Source organism: Suncus etruscus, chromosome 14 (genome assembly GCF_024139225.1).
Source record: "Suncus etruscus isolate mSunEtr1 chromosome 14, mSunEtr1.pri.cur, whole genome shotgun sequence".
Lineage (NCBI taxonomy): Eukaryota > Metazoa > Chordata > Mammalia > Eulipotyphla > Soricidae > Suncus > Suncus etruscus.
Window position 1 is genome coordinate 10,911,565 of NC_064861.1, and position 15,459 is coordinate 10,927,023.

General features: G+C 39.8%; 1 protein-coding gene across 1 annotated transcript in view; it reads left to right on the forward strand.

Annotated features, from left to right (window-relative positions):
• Window positions 1-15,459, forward strand: part of UGT8 (UDP glycosyltransferase 8) — an 80,124-nt gene that overhangs the window by 21,064 nt on the left and 43,601 nt on the right. The window contains exon 2 of the mRNA XM_049786912.1: window positions 8,475-9,298. Within this exon, the coding sequence (XP_049642869.1) occupies window positions 8,477-9,298 (822 nt within the window). The 5' untranslated portion in view covers window positions 8,475-8,476. The remainder of the gene's footprint in view (window positions 1-8,474; window positions 9,299-15,459) is intronic.

The following is a 15,459-nucleotide window of genomic DNA, read 5'->3' on the forward strand; positions in this document are numbered from 1 at the left end:
CCTCCATCTACAGATGGTTTTTGTGTGCCCCTAACACTATGGAAGTCCCAGGTGCAGAATTTTGAATACCGTTTTCAAAGGTCTTGTCTGTGCTATATTTTGTAAACATAATCAGATCTGCTAATAATGCAGGACCTCTAAAATTTATATCTGCTTCCCCCCACCCCCCACCAGTGGACCATGTAAGGAATGAAATAGTGAGAATGGAATGTTTTCCCTTCTGCCCTTTCAAGGAATTTTGTTAGTCAAAAACAACAACAACAACAACAACAAAACCCACATTTTTTTTAAAAAAAGTAAATGTAACAGAAATTTTGAATCAAAACATCTGGTCAGTAGCTTTGGATTTGTGTATTGTTTATGATATATGAAATGGAACCAAATTTCATTTTTCAGCATTAGTATTTCTAGAACAAAACTGTTCACTTTTAGGACAAGTTTCTTTAGTTTTATTTTCTCAAAGACTTGGAACCCTTTGGTTCCATTGGCAACTTTTGAGAATCTGAGGGTTAGCATATTTATTTATTTATTTATTTATTTATTTATTTATTTATTTATTTATTTATCTATTTATTTATTTTTGGGGCCACATCTAATGATGTTCAGTGGTTACTCTTGCCACTGTGCTCAGGAATTTTGGTAAATTCGGGGGCCCATATGAGATACCAGGATTGAACCTGGGTTGAATGTGTGTACGGCAAATGCCCTACCTCCTGTGCTATTGCTCCTACCCCATCTGCATCTATTTTTATCTGCTGAGAATTCCCACACTCATCCTCCTCCCAAAGAAGGGTTTTTACCCCATTGCTCTGTTATCACATCACCACTTTCGGGGAGATATCTGGGTCAGTAGCAAGACTAAATGACATTCCCACCCCCCCTACAGAGCAATTTGTCCCTGTTTCCCAGGTGACTTCCTTTCTCTTAGCAACTGAGGGGATTCATTTTAGAACACAGGTCTTTACATGAGAAAGAGAAATAATGTAAGATGTCAGGGCTGTTTAACAGCTCTAGAGCAAAACAACTGAGTTTCTCCTCCACTTGGCCCCTATTTTGAAGAGGAGGAATATTTCCTCCCTTCTACATGGTGAAACCAAAATAAGTTAAAAATAGACATGGCCAGGTGCTGAAGCAAATAGTATAGCAGGGAAGGCATTGCCTTACACATTGCTGACCCAAGTTGGGTTCCTGGCATCCTATATGGTCCCCTGAGCATCACCAGGAGAAATTCCTGAGTGCAGAGACAGGAGTCAACCCTGAGCATTACTGGGTATGCCCCTCAAAAAATGAAAAATAAAAATTGGAAATAATCAGAGTTGGAGAGACAGTATGCAGCTGCCTTATGTAAAGCAATCCTGGTTCAAATCTCCAGCACCACATGCGGTCCCTTGAGCACTGAGTCAGAAATAGGTCCTGAGCACTGCTGAATGTACCCCTCCACCTTCATTTTCCCCACATGGACATGATGGCTCTATGAGTTGCACACAGAATCTTCAAGAAGCCTTGGGTTCAGTTTCCAGCACTGTGTATTGCTGGAGTATAACTGCTTGGTGCACCTTCAAATTACAGGGTCCTAAAAAAGAGATGTGAAGGATTGAGAATATAATTTAGCAGTAGGGTGTTCACCTTGCCTGGATGAGGCAGGCCCTGAGTTTGATCCCAACACTAGGGATTCAAAAAAGGAAGGAAAAATGGAGACAGCCTTGTCTTAAAATATCTTAATTTAAAATTTTTTGTTTGTTATTTTGGGTCCACATGCCACAGTGTTGAGTGATTACTTCTGGCTCTGCACTCAGGGGTCATTCTTGGTGGTCCTGGGGGACCGTATGGGATCTTAGGGATTGAACCCAGGTTTATTGCCTCCAAGGCAAAGGCCCTACCAGCTGTGTTATGGCTCCAACTCCCCCCCCCTTTTTTTTATCTTCTAAGCATTTTCTTGTTGTTTATTTTTTTAATTTTTAAAGTTTACTTTATTGAAAGGTGGTTTCCAAGGATATTAGTCTATGATGATGTAGTTTCTGGTCTTTAGGTATTTTTCTCCTCGACTGTAGAAGGGGAACTATAGTGTTTGACTCTGTATGGTTTCAGGAAAAACAGATTATGTTGGTAAAGCTTCCCTGGAGGAGGGTGTAGACAGCTGCTGTACAAGTATAATTTTGTGCGAGGAGATGAACTCAAGGCTTTGTGTAAGGGGACCAGCTCACTCATTGATTGTCTGAAAGTTACGTTTTTTGTGAAGGCCTCACTTCGTGGATGTTTCCCCATTCTAGGTGTCAGTATGGCTGGGCACACTCTGTGGCTTTGGAAAGGCCAATGTAGGGGTGACACACATTGGATACTGGGCAGAATTGGGTTGTATAGCCCATGTTGGGGTCCAGCTGCCCATGCTCTTATGTCTTTTGGGGTTTATACTCTTGTCAGGTCTATTTTAATCATCATATTGTAATATATGGGAGCTCTGTGGACCAAAGTGAGGACAGACTTTACACTTTCTGCATCCTTCCTGGGGCCTGGATGAACATTATGGCTATAACCAGTCCTTAGCAAGATGGAGAAGTGTGGTCTCACCTCTTGAGCCAAAAACCAGCTTATGTGCTATGAGAGGAGGAAAATTCTACATCCTCAAAGACTTGAGTCAAAACAACCTAACATTCCAAATTCTTCTTAATCTTGGTGATATTATCTTAAAGACCATTTACTCGATCTTTTAATTAAATTAATTTCTCAACTATTTAATTTAAGGGCTTTTCCCCAGCCATTCCCAAGATGGGTGGGGCACTGGAATGATTCAGGGGTCAATTGGAAGGTATTTGGTTTGTTTGCATAACATGTTGATGCTAGTGCTGCAGTTGGTGTTACTTTAAGCCATCTCTGGAACCAGAGAGATAGTACAGCAGGTAGAGAGTTTGCCTTGTACTCAGCCAACCCAGGTTTGACCCTTGCTATCCCATATGGTCCCTTGAGCACTACCCGGAGTTATTCCTGATTGCAGAGCCAGGAGTAGCCCCTGATCACCACTGAGTATTTCCTACCTCCATCCCCCCCCAAATTAAACCACATTTGAGTATGCATCACCAGTGGTATGCACTGGAGTCAGTGAAAGGTACTGTAATGAGTAAATTTAATGGGGTCAAAAAAGGAACACACCCACACAAACCCCCATACCCACACTCCCACTCTAGGACTAGGACTGTTGTAAAACACACAACACAACACACACAACACACACACACCACACACACACACACACACACACTCACACACACACCCCTCTAGGACTGTTGTAAAATGTAGGGGAGATATCTGGTGACTTTACCATAGATTCTGGTTAAAAAAATACCTCCTCATTCATTCATTCATTCAAAAACTACTTATACTAAAATCTCTAGCTCTTTGGAGCATAAATTGTGATCAATGATAGAGCGAAATGAGTTTGAAATAAAATGTTTTATGTAACTGGTTTTGCCTTTTCTAATTAGTATTTTATTTTACTGGGTAACATTTTCTAAAGGCTGCTTATAGAAGGTGCTTTAAGGAGAAATGAAGTTACTTTCAGCCTTGCTAAGGTTGGCCTTTAGTGGTAGATATAATGGATGTATTTGCTTATGTTCTTCCAGTCTGCAATACACACTATGCCAGGGAACTTAGCTGTTCAGCTATCCAGACTATATGATGTATTGCATCATACTTTTTCATTTTGTTTTTCCAAACTTCCAAGTCACCATGTACAGACTTGATTCGAAAATTCTCATTCGTCCTTGTTTTCTTTTTTCTTTAAGTTTTATTTAATGCTACTGAATGCATTGTTGAGCTTGTTAGAATGGTATGCAAGTGAAATCACAATTCTTTCCTCTTGTTTCTAAGCTTGCCATTTTTTCCCTATCTAGTTTTTTCTCATTCACTTTCCAATGTACATTTATCAGCAGTGAGGTAAGATAAACTCCTTTTTTAAAAAAAATTGATGTCATAATTTACAGAACCATTGAAGTTACATTTTTACAGCTGCAGAGATACTACAAAATACGCTATCAGTGCTCTATGGTTCTCCCCCTGTCCCAACATCATCCCACTGTCCCTTTCCCCCATCTTCTCTTACCGTTTCTTATTCTATTTTTTTTGCTGTTGTTTTTGGGTAACTAAACCCAGCAGTGCTCAGGAGTCAATCCTTGCAGGCTCAAAAGACCATATGGAATACCGAGGATTTAACCTGGGTTGGCCATGTGCCAGGCAAAGTCCCTACATGGTTGTGTTATCACTCTGACCAAACCCAATTCTATTGGACATTTTCCAGGATGTGTTTCCATTGAGGGCTGCCTCATCCCTGTCTTTAGAGATAATCCTGTACTTTTTCTTTGATTTTTCTGACTTCACTTTTTCTGACACCCTCCAGCAGTTCCTTTCAAGTGGTAGTAGATTATAAGATTTCTTTTTTTCTCCTGGTTGCACAGCATTCCACAACATTTTTTCTTAATATATTTATATATATATATTTGGTTTTGGGGCTACATCTGGTGGTGCTCAGTGGTTACTCCTGGCTCTACACTCAGAAATTGCTTCTGGCAGGCTGGGGGCACCCTATAGGATGCTAGGAACCAAACCTGGGTGTGTTCCATCTTGGCTGCATGCAAGGAAAATGCCCTACTGCTGTGCTCTCACTCCAGCCCCACCACAACTTCTTGGTCTACTCCTCTGTTGTTGGTCATCTGGGCTGAGAATAAATACTTTCAAATGGTGGATAATGGCTTTTCTCTTTTTTAAAAATTTTATTTGTTTGTTTGTTTGTTTATTGAGATTTAGAGTGTATAGGGTTTTTTCCTGGCTCTGTGCTCAGGAGTCATTCCTGGTGGTGCTCAGGTGACTATGCAGTGCTGGGGATCAAACCCATTACTATTTCCTGATAACTTATAAGTGTAGCAACCTCTCCTATTCTTATTTGTTTTCAATATATTGTATTTGGTTTGGTCTGTTAAAGGGTTTTGAAGTCAGTCATTTTTGTTAATGTTTTCATTTTATACTTATTTGTGTATTTCGAATAAGTCTTAAAATATATCATTCACATATTTTTCTCAATTTGTGCCTTGTCCTCATATTTTCTTTATCTTTCTCAGACCAGGTATTTTTTTTAATGATAATTTGTTCCAGCTTATCAGTAGATAAGCATATGTAATTCGGAACCCCTGGAATCTTTTTGGTTTTGTTGTTGTGGTTGATGGATGGTAGTTGTATTCTGTAATATATGGCAGGCAGTGTTATTAGTATTGATATGGCCCTAATGATTTTGATACAAAGCATAGAAGAACATATTTGTAAAAGTGATACATCTTTTCTGGAAATCTATTTCTCTTTAGGAAGACCTATGTCTATGTGAAGATACAGTAACCATTGTTTTTGGAAGATGTTTGGTTACATGCATATTCATATTTCTGAATAGTAAATTTTGAGATTCATATATACAGAATTTATATATTTAATGCCTTATTTTAGTATGGGAACTGCTAGCCACATGTATGTATTTCAATAAAAATTAAAATGGAGTTTCTTTTTCTATCACTTTTGTGTCATCCAGTTGAAGTTACCATATTCAACCATTTTATCACACTGGGTTTCACTGAGAGTTCTAGAATAGATGTTGTAGAACAAGCAATCATTTTTGTGATTTATATTTTACTTTGTAGTATTTTATTGAAGTAGAAGAAAGAAAATTGAACCAAGAGCAATAGTTTGTTTTCTTATTATCATTTGTCTTATTATATATAATAGATACAATAATGAACTGTTGATGTCTGTTGTCTTCGCTGAATGAACTGTTGGTGACTGTTGTCTTTCTTAGTAAATGAAAATCCTATGAACAATCGTCTATAGTTGGTCCATTGACTAATGTCTTCTTTGGACATTCAGTGACAAACAGTATTAATCAGAATAGAGGAATAAAGTTATTGAAATAAATGCTTTGCATTAATTTTATTCTAGAAATTTGTAACAGTATTATTAAAATATTGCTATTTTTTCTTACCATTTAATATGGGAGATACAATAGAGAAAGACTGTAGAATAAAGTTCTGTAAGTTTGTTCTTAGAATAAAGTGCTTATTAATTATCTTCTTCCATTGGCCTTGAATTAGCTAGTATGTAGTCATACTATATATACTATATACATACATACTATATACACATATAATACGTCTATGTGATACATCTATGTACACAAGTATGTATATATGTATATTTATTATGTATAAATACTATAGGCTAGATAAAATATCTAGTATATAGTCATAAGTATGATTATAGTAGCTGTTTTCTCCAAATGTTTAGCATAAACTTTTATATGTGTATAGGATGCTACTTTTATTCACTCTTAATGTATATTGTCATCTCTTTTTATGAATTGTCTGCTAGATATCCTCGGAGTAAGAGGTGAAAATACACCTGAAATAGAATATATTTTATACTTGCATCAGTTTTATTTTTCCATTTTTAGGTTATATCTGACAATGCTCAGGGACTAGACCTGGCTTCTTTTGCTCTAGGTCATTGTCTAATTGGATGCCAGAGGTGGAACTAGGAAAATTGAATTAGGGTTGATCACTTGGGAGGCAAATATTTTACTCCCATACTGTTTCACACCCCCTACATTTACATCTTGATTTTTGAGAACTTATTTAGCTGCTATTAGTTTCAATTTTGCTTTTGTGTGTAAGATTGCTTGGAATGAGTGTCTAAATATTGCCAAGACTACTTTTAGAAGATGAGACCTTAAAGACTAGGATGCTTAATAATGGGAATTTTGAGACAAGGATGGTTCATGAAGGATAATGATTAAAAGTATATTTTAATTTAATGATGTGCTTATAGATCTAATTGGATCTGTCCTTTAAAAACTGCCCATTTGGGATGTATATATTTATTGTTTAGGATTTTCCTTTGTATTTTTTTTAAATCTAAGAAAGTTTGTCTACACATTTGGCCGCACAGGTTGGATGCTAACTAGTGAAATGATAAAGGATGCTGTCATCATCTGTTTTCACCAGATGCTAGATGTGTCATTAGGTACAAAATGTACAGACATTCTCTGGCTTGCCCCTGGGCAAGTTGTATTCTGTAATCCACCGCAGCATTTATGAATGTTGTTGTAGTTCCTGAGAGTTTTGATGCCCTAGACTCACACACTCATGCAGACGTTACACAGTCCCAGGACTGATAAGTTCTAAATATATTTCAGTTTATCCAGCATTGTCATTAGTACTGGATTTAAAAAATAACTACCTTTTGCCTTCCACATGGAGGACCCAGTTTTAGTCTCTAGAACTACATCCGTTTCCCTGAACCTTCCAGGAGTGACCCCTGAACACAGAGCAAGGAGAAAGCCCTGAACACTGCTGGGTGTGGCCTCAAACCAACACACATATGTCTATATACATATATTTGTATATACGTACACACACTACCTATAAGGGGCTGGAGAAATAAAATAGGGATTAAGGCTCTTGCCTTGCAATTTGGCCAATCCTTATTCTATTCCTGGTACTACATATGGTCTCCCCACCTCCCCAGGTCCTACCAGGAGTGATCTCTGAGCAAAGAGCCAGGAGTAAGCCCAGAACACAGCCAGGTGTGAATCTAATACTCCACCTCAAATCCCAGCATCTTTAGAAAATAAAGAAGTAATTAGAAGAAATGCTGGGGAAATTATTTTTTATTTCCCATCCTATTATTCCTCTTCCCTTTGTCACTCTCATTGTTGTCAATATTATTGTAATGATGGGGAAAGGGGACCTAACAGTGGGGCTCACTGAGGTTTGAATCCCTTTTTGTTTTGATCACACACACCTGGTTGTGGTGAGACCTGAACTTTTTTGTGGTGTCAGACATGGCAAGCAGCAGAGCTCCCAGGAACTGCATGTTACATTTGCAAGGCTCCGTGCCTTTCCTCTGCATCTCTGGGAAAATCTCAGCATGCTTTTTTAGGTCAATTTGCTTGTTTGGGGGCCATATGTGGCAGTGCTCAGTGGCTACTTCCAGTTCCTGTCTCAGGAGTCACTCTTGGTGGTTCTAGGGGACCATATATAGTGTTGGGGGCTGAAGTGGGATCAGCCATGCATACAGCCAACACTGCAACTCTTGTCTGATATTCTGATACTGTATCTCTCCACCCCTGCACACTTTGTAAATGATCCTCCCAAAGAACACTTTTCATTAGATAATGCCAGAGTCCTGCATTCTCATTTTGTTTATTTTTTAGGGTGTGTGTGTGTGTGTGTGTGTGTGTGTGTGTGTGTGTGTGTGTGTGTACTCAGGGATCACTCATGGTAGACTCAGGGAACCCTACAAGTTGCAGGGGGATGGAACCTGGGTCTTCCTATGCCAGCGATAGAAACCTGGTCCTTAATGTGCAAGGCCAACTTGCAGCCCATTGTGTCTGGCTCCCAGCAGCTCTGCCTTGCGTTTTAAGCCTTATTCTGGTTTCATTGCAGCGATGAAGTCATACACCACTTACTTCATGCTCCTGTGGATCGCCGTGGGGCTCACCAAGGCTGCCAAAATCATCGTGGTGCCGCCCATCATGTTCGAGAGCCACATGTACATTTTCAAGACGCTGGCCTCGGCCTTGCATGAGCAGGGCCACCACACCGTGTTCCTGCTGTCAGAGGGCCGTGACATCGCGCCGTCCCAGCACTACCGGCTGCAGCGCTACCCAGGCCTCTTCAACAGCACCACGTCGGATGCTTTTTTGCAGTCCAAGATGCGGAACATCTTCTCAGGCAGGCTGACGGCCATCGAGCTCTTCGACATTCTGGACCACTACACGCAGAACTGCGATATGATGGTGGGGAACCGGGAATTGATCCGGGGACTGAAAAGGGAGAAATTCGACTTGTTGCTGGTGGACCCCAATGACATGTGTGGGTTTGTGATTGCACACTTGCTGGGGGTGAAGTACGCTGTGTTCTCCACGGGCCTCTGGTACCCAGCAGAAGTGGGCGCTCCTGCCCCACTGGCTTATGTCCCCGAGTTCAACTCGATGCTTACCGACCACATGACGTTGCTGCAGAGGATGAAGAACATGGGTGTGTACCTCATCTCCAGGCTGGGGGTCAGCTTCCTGGTCTTGCCCAAGTATGAAAAGATAATGCAGAAGTACAACCTGCAGCCTGAGAAGTCCATGTATGACCTGGTCCATGGTTCCAGCCTCTGGATGCTGTGCACGGACGTGGCGCTGGAGTTCCCCCGGCCCACACTGCCCAATGTGGTGTATATAGGGGGCATCCTCACCAAGCCTGCAGGACCGCTCCCAGAAGTAAGGTTTGCCCAAGCCCTTGGTCATTTTTTCAAAAACTTATTTAAACACTGTGGTGGTTACAAGGTCTCTTATAATACAGTTTTTTTTCCCCACAACTTGCTAATTTTTTAAAATCTAATTTATTTGCACAATGTGTTTACAAGGTTGTTCATAATATTTTTTTCACAGCTTGGTTATTTTTTAATTAATTAATTTATATACAATGGTTGCAAATTTGCTCATAATACAATTATATTTTTGTCATGGCTTGGTCATTTAAAAAATTACTTTGTTTAGATATCATGGTTACAGGATTGTTCATGCAAATACAAGGTTGTTGTTTGTTTTGTTTCAAATTTTTCACTTTTTTTAACATGGAAAGTTCTTTTGTCAGTTTGGACTAAATTTCGTTGGAGAGTGGGAGTGCATACATAGCACTTGGTACTCAGGATTTGCTTTTGGGTCAGTGCTCAGGAATCACTTCCAGGATTGCTTGATGGGAAGGCAAGGAACTAGACTAGTTGCTGGAAATGGAGGCTGCATCATCAGCATGGAAGGAAAGTGTCTTCATCCCTGTGCTATCTCTCTGGCCTCTTGGTTTTGCACAAAATAGAGATGGATGATTTGAGTGTCAGAAGCATTTAGGTCACAGGCCTGTCCAGGACCCCTTTGTGTTTCCTTCTTTCTAGGATTTTTCAGTTGCCTCAAATGAATGATTATGTAAAGCCCAAAGACCGCTCTGCCCTGTGAGGTCCTTAGATTGTTGTTTGGGATTCTGCTGTATCTCTTTTTTGACGAAATCCTTGATCCAGGTCAGACTTTTCATGCTCCTCTGGAATTTCCCTAGGAGATTTATCACAGATGATAAACTGGCCTTTATTTAGCAGGGAAGAGCTGATGAGCTTCATAAAAGCCTGAATTATTTACAGGACCTGGTTGGGGCACTGAAATGATAGGGGCCAGCAGGCAGTGTACTTCACAGGGCCTGAGTTTATAATAAAGGGTAATTGTTGGGGTGCTGAGTAGCTTCTGTGGGCTCTGGATTAGGTTCTCCAGATGTCTGGGTGTGATTTCACAGCAGGATTTTATTTCACAATTTGGGGAGAATGGGTGGGCTGCATGGTCCAAATGTCCAGATGCTTTAGAAGTCTAAAGAAACTGGAGAGGGCTGGGGGTGGGGGGAGTCTAGTATCTCTTGGTTCATTTGCTTTCTCTTTGGTCCTCCTAGTCCAGAGAATTATCCATTCATGGGTTACTGAGGGGTTTAGAGTGGATGGTCCATCCCCCTCTCCCAGGTTTCTCAGGTAGCTTGCAGCAAAGCCAGGTAAGATGTTTGTGGCTTATTTTGCTTATATGGATTTAGTTAGAGACCTGGATCTTGTCACTCATTCATGTACACAATTATAGTGTATATGAAACAGATGCTAGCTGGTTATTTGTTTAGGGGCCGTACCCAGTGGTGCTCAGAACTTATTCTTGGCTTTGTACTCAAGGCTCACTCCTGAAATGCTTGAGGAGACCTCATTCAGTGCTGGGGATAGAATTAGTGTCAACCAACGCCTTACCTCCTTACTGTCTGTCCAGCTAAGACAACATTTGTTTTGTAATTTATGTGATCTGAGCCACTTTGCATGCTAGCAAGGTGATGTCTTCTCTTTCCCCCGTTTCCTGTGTAACATGGGAGTCCTTCAGTTGTGTGTTTGGAAGGCAGGAGAGCCAGAACAGGGCTCAAGGCACTTGCCTTGCATTTGGCCAATTCTGGGTACCTCATAGACCCCTGAGCATAAGTGTGGCCCACCAAATGAATAAAAAAAATGTCGCTTTAAGAGAGGGTCTTGGTTGGAACTAGTAACGTATCTACTCTATCATCATAGTGGCGGTAGACCACATGTACACACATTTTTTGGAAATCTGTTTGGACTAGAAAGAGAGAAGCTCTGTAAACTGATCCTACTCTGATGAGACATTTTTAGTTACTGAATGTGAATTGGGTAATAATATTTCTGAGAGGTTTTATAAGGAAGGTAATTGTAATACCACTAATGAATGGTGCCTTTATGAAGAAAGTCTATTGAGGACTCAGATGAGAAGATTTCAGTGAGAATCATTTGGAGATGGCTCTTTCCTTCTCTAATCTCTTTTCTTCACTTAATCATTCCTTCCTGTGTACCTGGAAAAGAATAGATGTTCAATAAACACTGAATATTAAAGGACTAACCTCCAATAAAAACCATTGCCTTCCCAAACAAAGTGATTCAGCTAAGAGAAGAGCCATGATAACCATAATCTGTTTATTCCAAACATATATCCTCAGATCAGACCAGCCGTTAATTAATCGAACATTCCAACCCACATTATGATAGTGAATTAAGGCTGATCCCTAACGATAATGATAGTGAGAAAAAGGAAATCTCTGTGCATTTCCTGACTGGTGCCTGCTTTGCATAAGGCCAATTCTGGTTCATTACCCACCACTGTATAACTGTAATAACCTCTATGTTCTAGAGGGGCTTATAATGGTAGGGTTTGCCTGTCGGCTGTTGTCATTGTGAAGATGATTTGGGGTGGGATGACACTTCTTTTTTTCACATTAGAAGTGCATATCTGTCATCAGGGAGTCACTTCTGGTGGTGCTGAGACATTGAACTAGGGTTCAAATCAAGCACCCTAACCCCTATCCTGGCTTTCTGACCCCTTGACATTTTTAATGTAAGGAAATTCAGTCTTGGGGAGAATTGCAAAAAACATGAACTGAGATAAGAGAGTGCATGAGTTCAAAGACAGGATCATGAGAAACTCCTTCAATGTGTGTCAGTTTGCCATTGTTAGAACCCCCCCCCCCCACACACACACACACAGAAAGCGTTTGGGGGAAATAGACCTAAGGGAAAAGATTCATTAGATTAGCTGCCTGTGAGCAGATATTTTGATGAGGAGAGACCCAAGTCACAGAACTGGTATTTCATATTGATTTTTCATTGATTCAACTCGAGTCTACTATTGATTTATGTGATGATGAACAATGGAAGGCTCTAATAATGATTAAAATATCCCAGCTGCAATTGTTGCTAAGACATTTGACCTAGAATTGCAGCAGATTTGGAAAACTTGGGATGTTCCTGGCATAAAGTGTTAATTCAAGCTATAACTGGCATTATGCCAATTGTACCATGGTAATGAAAATGCTTTTGAGGAAATACTTCTTTTTGGGGGAACATTTCCAGCTGTGCTCAGGGCTTAGGAATTATTCCTGGTGGGCTAGGGGAACCATACGGGATACTGGAGATTGAATTAACTTTGGCCACGTGCAAGGTAAGTGCCCTGCCTTCTATTGCTCTGGTTCTCTGGTTCCTGAGAAAATATTTTAATAGTACACTGTTGTCTTAATAAAAATAAGAGTCCTAGAGTTGGTGTGGAAATGGTGAGGCCTTTCTGGACTCGACCCGGCTCCCACAGCCCCTATGGTCCGGCGGGTCTGAGGTGGCCGGGTGAGGGCAGAGAGATTCACAAAGCAGTCAGATGAAGTTTCAGGAGTCAGCCAACTTTATTTCACAGTTCCTACCACCACATATACCTCCTCACATGGTCTCCATACTAAGCCTTTTCCTCACAGCTACTTCTCTACTCCTACTGGGCTCTTTTGGCCTTTGTCACCTCTTCAGCTGCTTTTATCAGGCTTCCTAACTGACTTCCAGGCTGACCAACTCCCTCTGGTGATGTTCCTGCTGCTGCTTCTCTGATGACACCGAGTTGCTGATGCTGAATCCGATGCTGTATCTCTGATGATGATCGCTCTCTCTCTCTTGATGCCTCTTCTTCACTTCTCTCTCTAGCTCTCCCTCTAATCCCCTCTCTCTCCCTGCTGCAGACTCCTCTACCTGCCCATTCCAGGTGTGGGCAGTTCTGATCATTCAGGTGGGATAGATGAGTTAGGGGGAAGTGATACCCACATTCTCCACCTTTTTTGTATTATTACAGAAGCATTATTGATAAGTCTATAACAGGGATACAACAGTGATATATGTATAAAATTATTACGTAAGATATACAATATAACATAGCAATTGGGAAACATTCACCAGGATAGCTGAGAACTTTCAAAATTCTAAAATACATTTCCCCAGAATTGTGCAAAAAATATTAAAATTAGATACAAAATGTTATGTTTGCAGTAAGGCATAAAACAAAACAATGGGATACATACAGATAAAACAAATTTAACTAGTAAGACAATGACCGATGCAACTAGTCAAAAGATTAGCCTAGAAAAAAGTTGATTTTTTTGGAGGTAACCCAGGTGCAAGAAGTTCTAAAAACAGCTTCTTCTTTGTTGATTTTCAGCTGGTCTTGGATTCTCTATCTTCTCCATCATCACCTTCTGTGTTAAGCTGCTGGGGTCTATTAGACAATTTGCTGCAGATTAGGGGTCCAGGGTCCTTACGAAAGGTGCCTCTCATAGAAGAAAGATGGTAGACAGTGGCATTTGGGATGCTGCCCAGAGTTTTCAACTCTTTCCCCATCTTGTCGAATGTGTGCAGGATAAAAACAACATTAATATGATGAGAAATTTTTCTTTCAGGTGAACCTTGAGTAAATTAAATTGTAAGATTTCATAATAAGCTATGACCTAGAGAAATAATGAATTAATATATAAATCCACCATACAAGGAAATGCATTGGGGGTCCATCATTTTTAATCCTATTCATTGATCTTGCCTGTGGAAAGAATCATAGAGCATTAATAGCAACCGATAAGGAAGTGGAATGATTATCTGGTGTTAATTGTAGATCTCTGAGAAGTATTAAACATGATGTATGCTGCTGTGGATTTCACCAATGTATTAGGGACTTTTTTGATCTTCTTGTCATCAAAATTGATCCAGTGTTTCTTGCAGCAATTTTACAGTATAAAGTACAGTGTCCATAGTGAACTTTACCATAATGGTTTGACACTGATGATAAGTTATATTTCTTAATCTTGCTTTTATTCTCTGAAGTGAATTCTACTAAATTGACATCTTCTAAAGGAAAATCCACATAAGTGTGCAATATTTTTATTTGTTTGCCATCAAAAGCAAAATGTTTCAAGTGTATTATTAGTACTGGTGGCAGTTTCCATAAATATGTTTTCTTTGAAAAATCTCTTCGAGTGTTGCAGCTGTTGCACTGAATTTTGTTGTCATCTCTTAACTCTTCTTTAAAAAATTCAAAGAGGCATTCCTGTAAGTACATTTATCTGTAGACGTGACAGCCAGAGACAAATGAACAAATTTCTCATAAACACCAGACTTTTGGTGGCATGTGAGACACTGTAGTATAGATTTGAATTGTCCCTTTTTTTTAATTGTCCTTGAAAGAGATCATAAATAATAGATTTGTGAGCCCTTTGGTGTTCTGGACTAGATTGTTCATAATTTTCATTTTCCATAAGATGTATAGTTTTATCTGTCATTAGATTTGCAGTAAGCAAATCCTGATGTAGTCCCTCTATTAGAAACATCAGTAGTTCATGTGGATCCTGCTGATTGTGTCCAGGAAACTGGTCATTAAGTAAGCCAATGGTTACTTTGAAGCTTTCAGGGTTTATATATATGATATCCATTTCCCATGCTTTTGATGAGCCGACCAAATCATTCAGCTAATTTACCTTCATGCCCCATTGGATTTTTCTTGTTAATATCCTTTTTATAATGATCTTGATGAAAATACTGAGTCAAGTCTGAAATATTATACAGGCATTGCAATATTGAGTTCATGTAGCAAGAGTTTCCTATATTTTGAAGCCCAGTTAAGACAGGTTCCTGTCTTTCCTTTTGCATCCCGGAATGTAAGGATGTATCACTATTGTCAGTCTCACTCAATGTAAGGTGTGTGAAAGCCAAATCCTTGTTCCCTGCCCCGCAGACCTCAGCAATGTTACTATTGTTAGTGTCTTGAGTATTCTGTATTTGATCTGAAGGGGAGTTTATAGTCTGAAACTGATCATTTGTGCTAGCCCAATTTCTAACAAGATATAATGGGGCCCAAAATTTCTTAGGAAGGTTGTCATTTGTAGAAACATAGGTGTAACCCCTTCTTCTCAGGAGAAGATATCCAGATATTCATTTTTCATCCTCCTTGATCCAAATAGGTGTATGGGTTGTTTCTTGTCTCTGAATATCTTCTTTAAAATGTCTTTC